Source organism: Lissotriton vulgaris, chromosome 1_1 (genome assembly GCF_964263255.1).
Source record: "Lissotriton vulgaris chromosome 1_1, aLisVul1.2, whole genome shotgun sequence".
NCBI classification, from domain to species: Eukaryota; Metazoa; Chordata; class Amphibia; order Caudata; family Salamandridae; genus Lissotriton; species Lissotriton vulgaris.
This window is the reverse complement of record NC_141685.1, coordinates 983,497,323-983,517,695: the sequence shown is the minus strand read 5'-3', so window position 1 is coordinate 983,517,695 and position 20,373 is coordinate 983,497,323. Positions and strand designations below refer to the sequence as shown.

General features: G+C 49.3%; 1 protein-coding gene across 1 annotated transcript in view; it reads left to right on the top strand.

Moving 5' to 3' along the window:
- The window catches only part of LOC147748343 (dehydrogenase/reductase SDR family member 4-like), a 272,283-nt gene that overhangs the window by 41,142 nt on the left and 210,768 nt on the right, over positions 1–20,373 (top strand). Inside the window, exon 2 of the mRNA XM_086960490.1 lies at positions 1,160–1,316. Within this exon, the coding sequence (XP_086816616.1) occupies positions 1,201–1,316 (116 nt within the window). The 5' untranslated portion in view covers positions 1,160–1,200. The remainder of the gene's footprint in view (positions 1–1,159; positions 1,317–20,373) is intronic.

Genomic DNA, 20,373 nt, shown 5'->3' with positions numbered 1-20,373 from the left:
GCCAGGCTATCTCTTGAACAGACTGGTAGTCCAGAATGCTGCTGCCAGGACACTTCTTAATATCCCTATAAAGACCAGCATGCGACAACACTTGCGCAATCTCCTCTGGCTAGCTGTGACAGAAAGAGTTAAGTTTAAATCCATTTTCCTGGCACACTCAGCTCTATATGGACACAGTTCTGCCTATCCAAGAAATCGCTTCAGGTTTTTTGTTCCTTCTAGACAGCTGCGCTCAGCATCGCAGCTTCTTGCCCACGTCCCGCGATTTCACCTTAAGAGAGTTGGAGGGAGCTCTCTTGCTTTCAGGCCGGCTTCAGCCCGGAATTTGCTTCCCTTGGACCTCTGCAGCACTCAGGACCCCAAGCTCTTTAGGAAGAGACTAAAGACATTTCTGTTTCACATGTAGTCTTCTCCACCTTTCCCCCACCTGGTTCCCACCGGGACACTCTTTGAGTAGCTGTGCACGTTACAAATCTCATAAACATAAACATTTCCCACACTTTCATGCAAAATAGGAATTACAATTTGCAACTTGTAATTTACACTCTACAGAGAGGCCAAGGGTTGGATGAGCATTTAGTCTGGACACCTTTATGGCCCACTGATACCCTCAAAACGAGAGTTCTTAATTGTGGCCCATCATGAATACTCGCCCACAGTCTGAAATCACCCAGACACGTAGAGGCGAGTCAGTTCACACTATGCACTCCTACAACAGCCCTCATTGCAAGGAAAAACAATAAAAACACATCTGGTAAACGCACATACTCTTAGCATGTGCAAGATAAAGTAAAACATGGAATATAAACAAGGACGCTATCGCTGACATGGATCACTGTAAGTGTTTTTAAAGCCACTGTAATAAATCGATCATTGTTTTTGCCTTTAAAATTAAGGACATGAAAAAGGGGCCCCGTAGGTTATTGATTCATAGTCCGTTTTAAATGACTGCCGGGTCTAAGATCTGGCAGGACTTATCCCACTTAAAGCTCTTCCCGCCACCCTAATCACTGTCCTAATGAAGTCAATATGGTTTATAGATTATTTTGCAAAAGTAGAACAGAAAAAATAATCGTATCGGAAGGTAAAAAAATGTGCATGAGAGATAGAATGAGAGAAAGCACAGGGTTTAAAGGTGCAATTGTTTTGTTTCCTGCAGGGATAGGTCCAGCTGACCCAGAGCAGAGGACACTGAAGACAATGAACTCCCAGAGCCAAACTGGAGAGAGGCGGAAGATGGAGAACACGAGGCTCAGCAAGGAGAGTGGAGGCATCCACAACCAAAAGGTGGCCCTGGTCACCGCCTCTACCAGCGGGTAATGCCCCGAAAGCTTAATTTCTAGGAGTCTGCAAAACTCTTCATTCAACACTCATCCAGTCCACCCGGGGCAATGAAGTCCTGAGATCAGGGCATCTAACCGGTGCTTATTCTCCTCCTTGAGGTAGAACCCTATTTTCTACCTGAATCCTATACTACGCAGGTTGTGCACAACTACAGTATACATATATAAGGTAGACTTCATGCATGGGAGGGGAGGGGGTATCATGATGAGCTGCACCTGTTTTATGCATCCGATTCATCTCAAGATTGTATAAACAACTCTGACTTTCTTTGAATTAATGCATGGACTTTAAACACAACAAGTTACAGAGACAGGTAGTCTCTGCAGTTAGTGCTTAATTTGAGCCGGTGCTCAGCTCCAGCACCTAATTGCCAACACCGGGGCTTGTACCAGCCTTCTATGTGGCAGTGCGGTTAAAAATGACTTTTACTATTGACTACGCCCAAGCCTTTCTTTTAGCTTTGGGGGCCTAGAGTAGCCATCATTGTCACACTTTTAAGAGTGTGATGTTTAGTAATTGTGTTAATACTGCCATTGGCAACGCTGGCAGGGGCAATGGGTGGTGCAAGCTGCAGGGGGCTCCAAACGAGGGCCCTGGCACTTCTTTTTTTTTTTGTTACAAATTAAGCACTGCAAGTTGTTCTGGCAATAGTTCATACAATACCTCAGAGACAGTCCTAGGGCCAAATCAAGAGAGGGCATCCTGGCTCAGTGCACAGCCGAGTGCCTGTTGTTATGCGCCTGCAGAGTGTAAAGTAAATTCATTGAACCCAATATTTCTCTGAATAAATACATTATTTTAAACAGTGGAGCTCAGGAAGAGGTAAATATTGTTCAGCCTCTGTATTGCTTGAAAACTAAGCTGTATCAAGGAGAAAGATTGGGTTGAAGGAGTCAGTGAATCCCATTCTCAATAAGGCCCCTGTGGCCATTCCCTGAACCTGTTGTATGCACAGTGCAAGCGCAAACAGGTTTGAGTGTTTCGTTTTGGCACATTGAGTGCGTGCATGCATTAATTAACTTGAACAATCTGTTAGTGCTTGTTTTACTGACAGCAAAACTCAGAAACACAAACAGACAATGAATGCCCTAGTTTTGTTGGCCTAAAAACATACACTAACTCGGAGACATTTCAAGTAATGTATGCACAAAGACAAAAAATTGAAATGCACAGATTTTTTCTGCCCCAGGACAGAGCAGAAAATGTTTCATAGTGCAAGTTCCTGGTGTTCTGTCAATCTGCGCTCGATTTGCATGTCACGCCTATGTCTGCAGAGGCGTAACACATGCGCCTGCAGCCCCTGCAACGATGGGAGGGTGTATGGGGAGGGGGGCAACTCTCCCGAGGGCTGCCAACTCCCACAGGGACCTCGTTTACTACTCAAGAGATCTCTGTGAGATATGGAAAACACATGGCACCCTCATCACATTCTGCAGCGGGGACCCGTCATTTTGCCTTATGCCTTGGCTCTGTGCTGCATCTTATGTGTTGTGCGTTTTCTGCATTCTCGACTCGAGTCAGGGGTACACGCGGGTACACGGCATCCACCAACTATTTTCACAGGGCGGGCGCTGTCCACCCTGCTAAGAAGTTGGGCCCCACAGGAATATGTTGAACTTGTCCCAGTGTGATTTTTAGACACCGGGACAGTTTAGCAGTTCCTACACGTTGTCTGCTTTCCATTCCCAGCAGCATTGTGGAGGCAGCGAGGGGGCTTTTTTTCATCTCCAGGTGGGCACAGATAAAGACAGAAGTTAAGGGGCCATCAGGCCTCCTTTTGATCGAAGATCAGGCTGGAGGTGTCCTGGAACCTCACAAATGCAAATGCACATGCGAGGAAACAAGCACACAGTGTGTTATCTTTTCACAGGTACTTAAGAGATGCACTCTTTTTACTTTGTTGTATGTAAGTGCATGCACTGTATGAATGTCAAATGGTTGGTCTGTCCCAGTATTTAGAAAAATAACAATGTAAATAGCACAATTCTATTTCTTTAATAGCGCTACTCATCCCAATGCAGAGTGTTAGAGCGCTTTACACAACAAACACATTATCCATTCCAAATAAATCATGTAAGTGTGTAAATCAACGTACAAGATGTGTTACATGAGACAGGGATACAAGGTGTTCGAGTCAAATACCCTTCATAGCTCACTGTGGTCCACTACAAACATTACAATTCATGAACTGCAAGTAACAAAATTATCTCTGTGTTCAAAGCAGCAATCCACTAACCTATCTACATAAAAGAAAAATCTGTGATCTGCATGTTACATGATATGCTTTGCAAGAGACAACCTTTTTTACACATATTTTATTGCATTTTCATTTGTCACATATTATAACATACACATATCAGAGAACTATTGCATAATTAAGTGGTACATTTATGCTCACAACTTTGTATAAGATGCACACCATGAATAACAAGCAGGAATAAGGTAGCTACAAAATCGAGGTTCCACAATCCCCGAATGCGTCCCCCCTTCCCCTGAGAACAGAGGGTGATTATATTATGAAGGAGACAACTTAACCTTCTATACTACTGTTATTCAAATTTGGGACTACACAACCAATTAAACTGAACTTCTACTGCCATGCTTTTCCTTGTTGCCATTGTCTTTGTGACAGGGTTTAAAAAACATTATCTGTTGAGGCCCAGATTTTGCATCAGCGTTGCACCACTTTTTTGGCATAACTTCGACTCCAAGTCTCATTTGTTGAGTGACATAATGCACTTAAATGTACTCATGATGCACCTGATAAACATGTGTGTGAGATCTTAGTATCTGATGTCACTTCTTGTGATGTTACTTCCATTGAGGTCAGTTCCTGTGATGCCACATTGAATGCCATGCGTCATATGCTTTGATGGCACGTGTCATGATGTCACTTGCATACTGCCTAACTTGGTCAGTCCCCACACTACTTTTTTTAGGACTTGCGCCCTGGCTGTACCTCAATCTTTCACCCTTCCATTAAAGTAAATCAAACCTATTTTGCTTCTCAAACATATTGCACACTTCAGTCCTATTTCTACTTCAGGATTTAGCTGCAGATTAAATTTGTGCAGCACCTCAAATGTAGGACGCACCTCAAACTTATGCTGCTGATCAAAATTGTCACCAAAACCTGTCCTGTGCTTATATGCTATTTTGGAATTCAGATGTAAGCATTTCCTCAAGGATAAGCTGCATTTGAACTATGTGTAGCATTGAAAGCCTGTACCGAGGTACTCTGCATCACAATTTCTCACACCTCTAACGTTCGTTGCACTATCATACATAGCAAAACCAAAGGGGATGATGGACGGAGTGTTGAACATTGCAAGGACTTACCCCCAGTCATGCTTGTTTCCGGTCGAGGGAAGACATGGCTTGGCCGTTCGGGCTGGACGGTTCCCATGAGGCACAGGGTCAGACTGATTTGAATATGGCCATGTCTTAACTTGGGTGGCGGAGTGAGCTAAAGAATTATGATGGATTAAACCCAAATCAGTTGACTGGGGGTGAGTGCTTACATTGTTCAACACTCCGTCCATCATCCCCTTTGGTTTTTCTTTGTTCTCCCTAAGTTGGCAGGGTATGCCCAGACATGGGTCCCTTGCTCACTTTGCCACTGGATTCAAGCCTGCCTGGCTGATGACGGCTGATTAGCCAGAAACCGTTCCCAGGATGCTTGTTTCCGGTCCAGGGAAGACATGGCTTGGCAGTTCGGACTGGACTGTTCCCATGAGGCACAGGGTCAGACTGATTTCCATATAGCCATTTCTGAACTGGGGTGGCGAAGTGAGCTAAAGAATAATGATGGATTAAACCCATATCAGTTGACTGGGGGTGAGTGCTTGCATTGTTCAACACTCCGTCCATCATCCCCTTTGGTTTTGCTTTGTTCGCTCTAAGTTGGCAGGGTATACCCATACGTGGGTCCCTTGCTCACTTTGCCACTGGATTCAAGCTAGCCTGGCTGGTGACGGCTGATGAGCCAGAAACCGGTCCCAGGATGCCTGTTTCCGGTCCAGAGAAGACATGGCTTGGTAGTTCGGGCTGGACTGTTCCCATGAGGCACAGGGTCAGACTGATTTGCATATGGCCATGTCTGAACTGGGGTGGCGGAGTGAGCTAAAGAATGATGATGGATTAAACCCAGATCAGTTTACTGGGGGGGGAGTGCTTGCATTCTTCAACACTCCGTCCATCATCCCCTTTGGTTTTGCACCATCATACATGCCAACATTTACAGCAGGCCATTGGGAGATTTAAGACAAATAATTAGGAGAATGTATTTTCCCCACTGACTTATGTTGAAGCAGGGGCATTCTGCCTAATTCGGGTCTGTTTGTATTTATGGTGACAGGCTTTTCACTTTTGGCACTTTAATAACATAGTACTAACAGAGTTCTAAACTCTCTGTTTTGTTTTGTGCTGTGTTAAACTGCTAAAAATAAATCAAATGCTAAGGCCTGTCACATGCTCTAATTTCCCCCTACCAGAATTTAGAAGAAACAGTTAACCTTTGATGTCAGAGGTATTTCTTGGAGGGGGAGATTAAAGCATGCGTGACTGGCATCAACATTTATCTTTTGCAGCTTTGCAAAACTTCAAATCAGGTTTCTGCATGCAGGTATCGGGAGGTAGAAGACTAGCCCTGAAATCGGTAGTCTCTCACCTGAATCAGGCAGATTGGCATAAATGCACGAAATGCCTATACTGCACCTAAAACTTATATTACATCCCTAGTCTGCGGCATCTCAAGCCTGTGTTACAGCTCATGGTTTTGTCCCCTGTCAAGCTGGGTGCCGAATGGACAGATGTGCAGCGATGAATACATCATGAGACAGGCAGGTTAAATAAATAAAAAAATGAGACAGGCAGGGGTTGTTAATGCACTCTTTATTTCTTGTTGCCGTGCCTATATATACATGTGGCTTACTTTCCTTTCTTCCCTCTGCGTCCCTTGTACCCCTTATTTTCTGTCCTTGACCCCGCCCTGGAAGTTGATTCATCATTATACTTATCTGCACACAGTCTTTACAGCCTAGCTAGTTTCTTGTGACATTACACTAGGGTGACAAGATGTTCCGGATTTGCCTGGCCAGTCCCGGGTCTTGAGGGACTGTCCCAGAGTCCCAAAACCGTCTTCTAAAACAAACAAGCATTTACAATGCAATGGTTTTGCCTTTGTTAAAGTTAGAGCTATTGGCATTGCTCTTGACATTATTTTTATTTATGTTTTTTTTAACATAAATAAATGGCATCGTCATTTACAATAGCAGGGCAGGGCACAGGGACGGGGGGCGAGGAGAGACGAAGGAGAGCTGCGGGCTCAGGGAAGGGGGGGCGAGGAGAGATGAAGGAGAGCTGCGGGCTCAGGGAAGGGGGGCGAGGAGAGACGAAGGAGAGCTGCGGGCTATTGTTGTAATACTTGCATGGATGAGTTGGTGGATGCATGGATGGGTGCATGCATGGATGGGTGTATGGATGGGTGTATGGATAGATGCATTGATGGGTGGATGGATAGATGCATACATACAGCCAATCCCTCAACAATTTATGCAATCCACCAACCCATCCAACCAACAACCCATCCATGCATCCACCCATACATCCATGCATCATGCATACATCCATCCATCATGCATCCATCCACCCACTGCGTCCCACTCCGACCCCTCTAAATATTACTCATTTTTTCTGTGTATAGAGATGACGGTTTTCACTAGTATATGCAGTAGACCTTTCTACTCTAACATTCCTATGTGACTCTTGTAGTACATCTATTCATATCCTTTCCATATGTATATAGAAATATAACGAGAATCAACAGTCTCTTCTTTGTGTGACTACATCTAGTACATTTCAATTGCTTTCCTGTTTGTATCTTTTACTTAACGCATGTAAATCAAAGTCCTTAGGTTTGGCAACTGGTTCTTATGTAAAGCGCTCCGACACCTTCGGGTAAAGTTTGCGCTACATAAAATCACATTAAATAAAACTTTACCCTACAAATCCAACCATCCATTTGTGCCTAGGCTTACATTTTACGGCCTCGAAGCACACAGAGAAGGGACAGTTTACTAAGTCGAGGCTTTGTAGGGTGCATGGCAGGGGACAGTTTTAGGCGCCAAGGGAGGGTAGGGAGCAGAGTCAGAGTACTTCACGGAGGTAGGGGGCAGTTTTTTATGGTTCAGGGCAGGGGGCTGCGGTACTTTTTGGAGCGTGGCCTTATTTTAAAGGGCTCAGTTCAGGTGGAGGAACGGCACAAAACACCAGGCAGACAGAGGGCAGAAGGACACAAAAACGAGGGGAAACAATTATAACTGAGGGCAGATTGGCACAAAAAAGTAGGCAGACAGAGGGAAGAAGGACATAAAAACGAGGGGGGGTGATTGTAACGGAGGGCAGAACGGCACAAATCACGAGGCAGACAGAGGGCAGAAGGACACAAAAAAGAGGGGGGGATGATTGTAACAGAGGGCAGAACGGCACAAAACACCAGGCAGAGGGCAGATTGGCACAAAACACCAGGCAGACAGAGGGAAGGAGGACACAAAAACGAGGGGGGGCTGATTCTAACGGAGGGCAGAACGGCACAAATCACGAGGCAGACAGACACAAAAACGAGGGGGGGATGATTCTAAGGGTAGGCAGAACGGCACCAAACACTAGGCAGACGGAGGGCAGAAGGACCCAAAATCGAGGGGGGGGATGATTGTAACGGAGGGCAGAACGGCACAGACGCACCTGACACCACACTTCACATTCCAGAATACCTTAGAAGGACACACAATGAGATGGACACAAAGCAGAGGAAAACACCAGACCCATCAGTGAAATCATTGCAAAACAGGACACTTAGTTAATAAATCATGTTAAGGACATGTACCATATCCTGCAAAGTAATCATAAGGTCAAAATATAGAACCCAGCCAAGCCATCGTCATAAAACCACATTCAATGCAGAGAATCCACCTAAATTCCCTTTAAGAACCCACCTAGCAAACATCCTAATAGCAAGCCGCAGAACCAGCCAGGTAATCATCCACACAAAAAGCACGGGAATCGGGGGAGGAGCTTCGCTGCCAACCAAGATGGCCGCGTGAGCTCGGAGCTCCGAAGACCTCCCGATCTTCCGAATTAATCCTGCATCCTATCCTGTCCCACGATGGTGGGAAACGGTTGTTAAGCCAGGCCTGATGCGGCACCCGCTTTCGGAATGAAATTTGGACATTCCTAGCCTTAGTTGTGTCGACGACTCCCGGAGGCTCCTCCCGCGTCGCTTGTACCAGGGTGGGTAGCAGCGGTGTCCCTACGGAGTTTCTCCCGGCCAGAGCCTCTCAGACCCGCAGGGAGATCCTGAGCTCCGATCGCCTTGCTGGACGTTCTTGATTCTGGACCTTGCCAACCTTGTGGTGTGCACTGGACGTACCCCGCTGGACTCTTTCGCCCCTGGTATTCCCCCCCGTCCCGTGATTGCCAACATGGCGGGCAAGGGTGGCTCGGATGCGGGCAAGACTCAGCGGATTACCAGGAAGCCATCTCAGTCCCAGTCTACTATTCCCGAGCGCTTCTCCCAGTCTAAGGGGTCACCGATGCAGGTGGTCCGCACGAGAGACCCGAGGAGGGATGAGTCGCCGGAAGACTCCGAGATAACGCTAAGGGACGTCATGGGCGCGATATCGGGGGTGAGGACGGATGTGCACACACTTCGCGAGGAGCTGTCCAACAAGGTCGACTCCCTGAAAATTGAACTTAACCTCATCAGGACGGACCTCGGGAAAACTAACGACCGGGTGAAATCTTTGGACCTTAAGACATCCAGCCTGGTCACGGATGTATCTGATATCCAGACGGAGGTGCGCAATTTGAAAATGGCTAATGGCGTGCTGGCGCGACGGCTTGACGAGTTCGAAGGCCGCGCGCGGCGCCAAAATGTTCGCATCACCGGAGTACCGGAAAAGGCCGAGGAGGACTCAACTGAACTCTTCGTGGAAGAACTGGTGGTGAAAAACTTACAACCCGGGGGCCTGAGCAAGTTCTTCTCGGTAGAGCGGGCCCACAGGATCCCTGGTGGGCCGCCTAAATCGGGGGCCACCCCGCGCCCCATCATTGCGAGGCTGTTCAATTATAGGGATAGAGACGCTATCCTGCAGGCGTCGAGGACTGCGGGCCCTCTCCACTTCCAGAACTCTGAAGTGAACTTCTTCCCGGACTTCACCCAGGCCGTTCAGAAACAGCGGCAGAGTTTCACCGGGGTGAAGCGGAGACTTAGGGAGATGGGCCTGCGGTACTCTATGCTCTATCCTGCCAAGCTTCGCATTGAACGAGACCACCGGACTTTCTTCTTCGACTTTCCTGACGACGTGGGACACTGGCTCGATACCCTGCCCCAGGAACGGCCTGAATCGACCGACCAGACGGAGGAAACCACCGGAGGCGCGGCAGCACAGGAATGATTACTTGGTTACTTGTCTTCTGAGACCGGGGAAGCCGTGAGGTGCTTCGGCTTTTGACATTGTTGCTTTCATTGACTCATTTTGTTATTGATATGGGGGATGACGGGGGGGGATGGGATGCCTCCTTTCTCCTTCGTGGGCTTTTTGTAGGTTAGTTAAGGGGCGACAGGCACACTGCTAGTTGGGGTGGCTTCTAGTCTGATGCAGGGGTGCAGGGTGGTGGGTAGTTGGGGTGTGTTTTTTTGTACTTTCTCTCTGTTTTGCCTTTTATTCTGGCTGAGGAACTTTTGGTATGTCATTTTGTTGCATTGGGCGCTGAGGTGGGCGGGGGGGGGGACGCGATGCGTCCTTGATGATGGGGGGTAAATTACTTCATTTGCTGAGCTGGAATGTCAACGGGTTGGGGGATCGTATAAAGAGGGGCGTTGTATTACAAATGATTAAGCGTTGCTCGCCGGATGTAATATTCCTACAGGAGACCCACTTGGTGGGACATGCTTGCAAGGCCTTGAATAGACGGGGATACAAAATGGTGGCACATGCGGGTTTCACTTCGGGCTCCAGGGGGGTGGGCATCATGGTGCGTGCGTCCCTTCCGTTGGAGGTGGAGTCTGTGCGAGCTGACGACAGAGGCAGATATGTGGCACTGGTGGGTAGATGGGAGGGCCGCACACTAGTTTTGGTTTCGGTTTATGTTCCCCCGGGGTTGCAGGAGACTACATTCAGGGACCTGGGTGGCGCCATTTTAGATCTTCCCGAGGGATTGTTGCTGGTGGGTGGGGATTTCAACTCAGTTGTCTCAGGGGATTTGGACCGCTTTCCCTCTAGGGATCTTCGCCCTTCCCAGTCTTGGATGCCTGATTTTGTATGTTCCATGGGGATGATTGATTGCTGGCGTCTGCTACACCCCGCTCAGCGACAGTATTCCTTCTTCTCGGGTGCCCACGGTAGCTTTTCCAGACTGGACTATGTCCTGGCCCCGGCGGCCCAGGCACAGTCTGTTTCCACCGCGCGTCTCCTTGCTCGAGGTATTTCGGACCACTCTCCGGTCTGGGTCTCGTTTGACTTTCAGGTCCCCGCATCCTTGCGTGTTGCCCCCATTAACCCGTGGTACTTTCGCGACCCGAAGACCCGATCTCTCCTGACCAAGTCTATGGACCGGTACTTTGCCGAAAATACCGGCTCCGTTGCCTCCGCAGTCTCCCTCTGGGAGGCCTTCAAGACTGTTCTTCGAGGCGAGGCCTTCTCCCTGATAGCGGAGGCACGCCGCCGCCGCGACGAGGACGTGGTGCGGCTGGAGACTGATCTCGCAGACTTGAACGCCCGGCTGGAATTGGGTCCGGCTCCCGACCTGGTCCATGCCATCTCGCTTAAACAATCCGAACTCCGGGCCACCGCCACGGACGCAGCGAAGGCCTTAAGTAGGGAACAGCAGGGCAGGATATACGATTCCGGGGACAAGGCCGGCAAGCTCCTGGCCTGGTTGGATAAGCGGGACTTGGCGTCCCGGGTCGTCCCGGAACTGACGGGGGAAGACGGTTTAACCTTGACGGACCCGGCGGCTATAGCCGGGTCCTTCGCTGAATATTTTGAGGGGGTTTATACCTCTGCGACTCCCCTCCCGGAATCTGCTTCGGCCTCCTTTCTGGATGAAATTGACCTCCCCTGCCTCTCTGATCTTGAACGCGAGGACATGGATCGAGATCTGACTGATGATGAGGTTGCCCTGGCGATTCGCTCACTACGCTCCGGCAAAGCGCCGGGTCCTAACGGGATCCCGGTCGAATTGTACAAACTAAGGGCTGACGCGCTGGCCGCACCGCTACGTAAAATGTTCCTTGAGGCTCGCGAACAGGGTGAACTTCCCCCGGACCAGAGACTCGCCACCATTGTGGTGATCCACAAGGAAGGGAAACCGCGGAATTTGTCCCGGTCCTACAGGCCCATTTCGCTGTTAAATGCCGAACCCAAGATTTTGGCGAAATTGTTGGCCAACCGGCTGGTGGGTGTGATCGCGGATTTGGTACATCCGGACCAGTCCGGGTTCATACCGCACCGGAACACGGCGCCTAACCTACGGAGGCTCCATGCAGTTATGGCGCGCGCCCATTTGCTTCGTGATCCGGCGGTCCTAGCCTCGCTTGACGCTACTATGGCGTTCGATTCCCTAGAGTGGAATTATTTGTGGGCAGTCCTAGCCAAACTGGGCTTCGGGCCGTCCTACATTGGATGGGTCCGACTGCTATACTCTGCACCGCTGGCTAATGTGGCCGTTAATGGCAGACTTTCGGCCTCCTTTACGTTGCACAGGGGCACCAGGCAGGGCTGCCCGCTCTCGCCGCTCTTATTTGCACTGGCACTGGAGCCCCTGGCGGCAAAGATTAGAACACACCCCGATGTTTCGGGAATCACGTGGTCGCCTGGGGTTGAGGATCGAGTGTCGCTGTACGCGGATGACATCCTTCTTTACCTCACCTCCCCTTGTCGCTCGCTAATCGTGGTTTTTGACCTGCTGGGCACCTTTGGGTCGTATTCGGGACTGGTGATTAATTGGTCTAAATCCTCACTGTACACACTGTGTGGAGATACTCCGCGCCTCCCCCGTGGATGCTCGATTCAGGTAGCCCAACAGGGCTTCCGGTACTTGGGCATCTACGTGTCACGCGACCCCCGCGCCCGGTATGCACGTAATCTTCTGCCACCGCTCGAGCGCTTACGGAGGGATGTCGAGATTTGGAAGAAACTGCCTATCTCTTTGATGGGCAGGGCTGCGCTGTTCAAAATGATGGCGTTGCCTCGTTTCCTATACGCTCTGCAGAACTCCCAAGACCCGGTCCCGACCAAGTACTTCGGTGCGATCGAATCCTTACAGCGGGCGCTGCTGTGGGATGGGCGCCCGAGGATCTCACTGCTCAAATTGACTATTCCGTGCTATGACGGTGGTATAGCACTGCCGGATATGCGGAGATATTATTGGGCATCCCAACTAGCGGCGGTTAACCACGGCCTCTATGGTCCTGCGGTAAGTCCGGGCTACGCTGTAGACCGGTGGCTAGTTAACGACGGAAACTATTACAGAGCTCTTTACTCCAGGTCGTTGGACCGTAGGTTGACGGGCCCACCAGAACGATGGTGCACGTGTGGCGCGCGGTCACCGACACCCTTGGCTGGAAGGACAAGATCACTCTGGCCACTCCCCTGTATGATTCGGACGTGTTGGGGAAACTGTGGAAGACCAAGGGTTTTGACCGATGGGACACCATCGGGATATCTAAAGTTGGAGACATGGTTGCACGGGGCAGGATCAAGTCGTTCGCCACGCTACAACTCGAGTACCAGCTGGCGTCAACGGAATATTTCCGACACGCCCAGCTCAGCCATGCCCTCTCCCCCCACGTATCTGACGGTGGTGCTATCCCTGAGTCATCGCCCCTGGAGGATCGGGTGCTGGACGGCCACATGCCGGACAGCGCCATTTCCCTGACTTATAAAAAACTGATCAACGTGCGGGTGGACTTGCTTGAACGGCTGAGGATGCACTGGGTGAATGATGGCATAGAAATGGACGAGGAGGAATGGCAGTCGGCGGCCTCCTCCCCTAGGGAGGTGGCCATATCGGCGCGGCTACGGCTGGTCCAGCTGAAAATCTTACATAGAGTGTATGTCACCGGCCCCAGGCTCATCCATATGGGGCTTTCCACGGATGGCCTGTGTCGGCGGGGTTGTGGTGCGCTCGCCACCTTCCTGCACATCATCTGGGAGTGTCCTGGTGTGGCCCGGTACTGGAGGCGAGTGCATGAGGTGATGGAGGAGGTGACTGGGGTGGCCCTGCCGGCCGAGGCACGCCGTTGCCTCCTAAATGTGTGGTGTCCGAATGACTACAGCGTGGCCCAGACCCGATGGGTCACCTTAGGCAACATGGTGGCCAAGAGGGACATTGCCCAGAAGTGGGGTGCGCCCGCTCCCCCCTCCCTTAACCTCTGGAAGACCAACATGGACTGGTGCATGCTGCGGGAGAAAACGGTGTATGTGGCCAGGGGCAAGCCCAAAATGTGGAGATCAGTGTGGGGAGCCTGGAACTCTTATCGGGGCGATTTGTGCGAACCCCCGCTCGAGCCGGACTTAGACGTCCAGTCCTCCCCATAGACTGTAACCCTTCCCGTGGTTCCGGACGGAACATCCTGGTGCGATACTCCCCCATACCTTACTGCTGCAATTGACGTTCTGAGTGGTGTTGGATGTGCGGCCCCTGACCCCTTCCCACTACGCCCCCTCAAATACTTATTTACTGTCCTCGGCCACTTCTCTTCTTCTTTCTTTCTTCTATAATTTCCTTCGTGCCCAGGCACTTCTTTTTCTGTTGGCCTTCCGGGGCCTTCATACTCTTTGGTTCTCCTTTCCAAGTTGTTAGTTCTTGAAAAATTAAACCTGATTGATTCTGCGCACTGTATTGTACACGAGCCTCCCTGTTATCGCAATGCTGCCTGGCCTCCGGGATGTATGGCTGAATAGCGGTGTACTTTTTCTACAAATAAAGGTTTTTCAAAAAAAAAAAAAAAAAAAAGCACGGGAATCAGGCCCACCGTGATCTGTAGCACTAGAACCCAAACAATCACCCCAGTTACAAGTCAAAGCAGGCTCTTAACAAAAATGCGGCCGTCGTTGGAGCCCCCCCTCTGGGGGCTCGACATCACCAAGGTGCCCGCTGAGCCCCTCTGGGCTCTCTGTGAATGAAAATGCCCCCAGAGCCTGTCACTAGGCTCTTAAAACAAACAATGCCCCACGTTGGCGGAGCGGGCGGCCCGCTGCCACAGGGCCGCTCGTCTGCTGCCGTTACGATGGAGTCACACTCGGGGGACTCAGGAAGAAAAGAGGCCTCCTGTGGGAGCGGCCCTCTGACCAGACGGTGCCGCTCACCTTGCCTGCCAACACTGTGCCTCTCGCAGGCGCCACAGCGTCACCAGAGCTCCCCCCAGCCCATATCACTCACCGGGCGTTCTCCTCGGGGACTTCTCTCCTCTCCTCGGCCGCTTCTTCTCCCTGCAGCCTTCCAAGCAGGCGGGGCTCCACCGCGACACGGGAGCCTCGCAGGAACTTGGGTGGGGGGGGGGGGAGCGGGAATAGACACACGGACCGGGAGGGGGGGCGGGAAGACATAAGGCAAGAACAAGAAACAAGAAAAAAAGAAAGCACTCACCTGGACTCCGATTCGTAGTTCTCGTGTCCAGTAAGGAAAGCCTTGATAAAACCAGCACTCACCTGGACTTCCTCCGGCCGCAGAATGGCCAAAATAAACACGGACAAAAAAAAAAAAACCCCGCCCACCGCCTGATGACGAGGCAAAAAGGGTGGAGAGGGAAAAAATCTCGGGAACGCCCCCGAATCTGGTCCGGCCTTGACGGACAGATCTCTGTTCCAATGGCTAGCCTCCATTTATGGAGCTAGCCAATGGAACAGAGGGCGGATTCAAGTGTCCCTTACTGAAAACTACAGATTTCTCCTGGGGGCGGAGCTAAAGCTCCGTGCCCTAGGCAAAACCTAAAAAGGACTGACGATTGAAATAAGTCAATTGTTCTATTCTCCATTTCGTAGTCAGAATGGGTTTGCAATAGTTTGGCTCTTCTAGCAACACAAAGAAATACTTAGTTCAAATGGGATGGCTTCTTGGCAGGAAAGACTGGCCCCGGGTCATCAACGGGTGCCAGTGTGAGAAGAAAGTCTATGAACCAGAGCCAGCATGGCATCCGCGCAGGTGCGGGCACGGCAACTTTTTGGACAAGAATTTATTTTTCAAAATCATACCCTGAGCAAGAACAGTAAAAATGACAAAGGGAGAAGGCAGGGGTGAAAAAGATCCGAAAAGTCAGATAAATAGCATGTGGAAGAAAGAAGGAGGAGTTGGGAACAAGACTAAAACAGGAGTGGTCTTCAGCGACCCGGCATAGAGCCGCGCCGGCAGCAGGCTCCTCTGGAAAATGTGTGCATATGTACAAATTAAGCAGTGACCACAGCACAGTCCTATTGCATACAGGCATATGGGAAGCATCCACAAGGGTTGGCACAGTGGCTTAAAAAATACGTTATTACTTTCACCAGCTGCCACGACCACACAAGGTAGTTCCCAACCCCATGGCCCATTCCTTTTAAACAGAATCTCACTGTACACGTTGCACAAGGGCATATGTTCTCTTCAAATCTGTTGACCTTGCAGCTTGAAACAAACTCGCTTTTAGTGTGGCAAGGAAGAAATAGTTTTGGTTAGCCACGCCCTATGCTCGAGGTCTACTGCAACCCAAGAATATACTGCTAGCATCATTGAAGGGGAGAAGTCACATCTGTTCCAAAACATGGAATTTGAAAAACAAATTTAGTTTCATGGCTTTAGTGATTTGCATGTTTCTTTTTCGCTGCTTAGTGATTCACTGGTGTTAAAACAAAAAACACACCACAAACAGATCTAGAATGCCTGAAGGAGTGTGTTGAAGCGGTCAGCGAAGTGGTGCCTCCTAAACATCTGGCACGAAACAGATCTCCCCCACATGGACTGCCTCTGGCTCACACAAAGGCAACTTCCCCAACTCAATGTTGTATTTGATACACTGCTCCCCCCCCCACCCCCACCCAAAAAATAAATTTTGAACGTTTGTCAATTCTGCATACACTCTACAAGGGAGACTCGCCCTTTTATCCTTCTTAGATCTGTAAATTAAGTATCACTTATTTGGGTGATGGTGGCTAAATGTAATGTGGCACAACTGTGGGGAGTGGACTCAGCACTGCATTTAAGTGGCTGGCAGAAAGATATGAACTGGTGTATGCAGGCGGAGAGCGTGATCTATGAGTGAAGAGGCTTTACGAACAAGTGGGCAAAAATATGGAACACGTGGGGGAGACTTATGTACTCCTATAGCCATTTCTTTTGGTAGCTAGGTCCCAACTACACAGTGGCAATTAATATATATATTATACACACACACTATATACGGTGAGCTCGAAATATCGCTCACATACAAAGGTTTCTTTACAGAGTCTTGGGCAAAGAAAGCGTTGTTGCTGCTGATCACAAATACCTGTATGTGGCCAGTGGCTAAGAGTGTCCGAGCAGGGGAGCACTATTTCTTTAATAAATAAAAAGATCCGAAGAGGGAGGAACGGTCTCATTCCAGGGAGGAACTGTCTCATTCCATTCTGTGTCATTCACAGGGGTGGGGGAGGGGAGCAGTTCTATTTTTATCAAGTCTGGAAGGCAGCCCATGCCAGAGACCACAGATGCTTTGCACATCCACTCACTCTGCTCTCCAGCGCCAGAACCACCAGGGTTCCCGCCCTACTCCCCCATTTGAGCCGCATTTGTGCTCGAATAAGTGCCCCAACTTAGTACACCCGAAAGTCATGACAAGTTTTGTCTACTGGAGTGAAGGCTGCTTCTCAATGAAAGGAGGTCTAATAAAAAAAATAAAAAATGTAAACTAAGCTATTGTTTGAGATTTTATCGACCAAATATAAATATTTAGAGTAAAAAAAGTGAAGGATGGAATGCTTCAATTAGTCGCAGCCATTAGTAATCACGGGTCGCATTGCATTCCATCGTTATTTTACATACCATGCCACCTCCATTTGGAGCCAGTCGTATGCAAATCAGTCTTGACCCTGCTCCAAGGGGAACGGCCATGCCAGGTCCTCTTGAACAAGAACACGAGCAAACCAGATTGGTATCAGCCAGGCATAGTTTGGCTCCATTGGCACAGTATGTAGGGGACCCACATCGGGGCACACCCATCCCACTTAGACACTCAAATACACAAAGAGTGATGGATGGAATGTGAATTAATCTAAGCCGCTGATAATCACTCGGGCCACATTCCAAGCCATCATTATTTTGCACACTATGCCACCTCAGTTTGGACCCAGCATGGCAGTTCGGGCTGGACTGTTCCATTAGAGCAAGGTCAAGAAAGATTTGCATATGGCTGGGTCCAAACTGAGGTGAACTGGTGGGCGAAATACAATAGATTGGAATGCGGCCAGAGTGACTGCCAGTGGCGGAGATTAATGCAAGCATTCCATTAATAGCCTTGCTCTTACTACCCTAAATGTATTTTTTTAATATAAACGATAGTATTTGGTACTCCCACTAGCATGCGTCTAAGCTAGGGTAATTGGATTTTGAAAAACACAAATTTCACAAAAATAGAAAGACTATAGTTTGACAGCACCCGAAGATCACGGAATGACAAATGACAGAGCTAATCAATATAGAAACAGAGGTACCAAGTGAATAAATTAAACGAAACATTCAGAGCCAGTATCATGCATGCTAAAACTGCTTATTAATAGCCACCACCAAGTCCCGCCTTGGAACCCATAAAAACGTATCCTCAGTTTTATTTTGCCCCTCGGAAACAAAAAACATGGGCTAAATTTGCAGAAATCTGACATGAGAGCTGGTGACAAACTGGGACTGCAACAACAATTCCTGGACGCCTGGCCGCCCTATTCTAAGGGCTGCTGGTTTTGGAAGAAGGAGGGGCTCAAACTGATTTAGTCAGTCATGTGGCGTTTGCCCAGGAGCACACAATTCAGTGAAGTGAAGAAGCAGAATTCTGCCAGTAGCTCACGCCTTTGGATGTGGAATGAACACCAAACTAAACTGTATTACCCACATCCGAGGTCTTGATAGCGTCATCCTGGGAGGACCATATTTCGCAGAATGCAGCTGAAGGGAAGAGAAATTGCTCGGGATCAAAGCAGAAGATTTGCCCGAAGCTGGGCTTTAAAACCGGAAGCAGCAAATGGTCTTATCCGGGTTTTACTAACAAAGGCCAATGATCTTCCAGCTCCTAAAGTTCCTGAGTGACAGCCAAATGCACACGGCGCTTGGTCAGGTCACAGGGAAGACAGAGTCATGGGTGCTGCAGAGTACCCTCGCAGCATTCCTGCACTGTGGGCAGCATCTCCAGAAATCACAGAAACATTTGTAATGGCCGGTAAATAAGCCGGCCCTACCAAAAGAAGCAGCATATAGACATGTACACACGCATACATACAGAAAGACAATTTGCCCAACTTATTGGTGCATTTAATACACTGCTCCGCCACCCCCAAAAAATATTTAACGTTTGTCAATTCTGCCTACACTACAAGGGAGACTCGCCCTTTCACCTTCTTCGATCTGTAAATGAATGATCACCTATTTGGGTACAAGTAACAGCTGACATTTGCAGTGTTTTGGAAACGCCTGAAGGGAGGTAAAAACAGTGTAGAGAAAACCCAAGATATTTGTAAAGATGGCAATTCTGTGCCTGCCCATGGAAAGCACAAACTACTTCCTTGGGAGCAAGGGTCTGTTCGTTTCAAGGAAGAAATGCCACTCAGAACACCAAGAACCCAGCCCCGGGTGTCATTTGGCGGCCTGATCCATCCTGGGAGCTGTAGTCATCCACCTAGACAACGGATTGTTGCAAGGTAGCAGATGACGGTTGGTCGGGTATCGGAACAGGCAAGGCATCCAGTAACAATTAGTGAAACTGGTACCCCCCAAAAAATAGTGTGCATCTTACACTACACCCTGAGCGTGCATAATGATTCATTCAAATCAAACCATTTTTTATACAGCAACTACCCCCACCCCCCAAGAGCCGAATTATTTTGTTTGTTAGAAGCCCCTTGCACCCCCGGAGATCTTCCCACCCCTACAAAAACGAACCTCTGAAGGTAAGGAGTATTACAACTTCTGAGCAGAGCGTACAAAACAGGTCTCTGAAGGAGTCATTTATCCTGCTTCACCTGGAGGCATCTCGACGCGTGGGAAGGGGGCGGGGCACACGAGCACCGCACGCCGTCTGAAGGGACTTTCTTTAATGGTTGCTTATTACTCTGCGCAGCACACATGTGCCCGCGCCAGTAACAATTAGTGAAACTGGTACCCCCAAAAAAATAGTGTGCATCTTACACTACACCCTGAGCGTGCATAATGATTCATTCAAATCAAACCGTTTTTTATACAGCAACTACCCCCCCCCGCAACCCCCCCCCCCCCCAAAGGGCCGAATTATTTTGTTTGTTAGAAGCCCCTTGCACCCCCGGAGATCTTCCCACCCCTACAAAAACGAACCTCTGAAGGTAAGGAGTATTACAACTTCTGAGCAGAGCGTACAAAACAGGTCTCTGAAAGAGTAATTTATCCTGCTTCACCTGGAACATCTCGACACGTGGGAAGGGGGCGGGGCACACGAGCACCGCACGCCGTCTGAAGGGACTTTCTTTAATGGTTGCTTATTACTCTGCGCAGCACACATGCTCCCGCGCTGTATAAATCCCAGGAATGCATTGAGAGGTGCATTTCTATCTGGCTGCAGGGCAGTAAAGTGGGGCACATTAACGCACAGAAGGGATTATATTCCAAAAAATGCGACTGCACAAGGCTCGCGCTGACTACAGCAGGGATTTAAATCCAGGCAAGGCGAACTCTGCCTTTCATCCTTTCAGAGTCGGCGAGTGCGATAATGACGGGTACTAGTAATGTCGGTTTACAGTGCTGAAATACGATAGAAGCGCTCTGTAAAACACGATA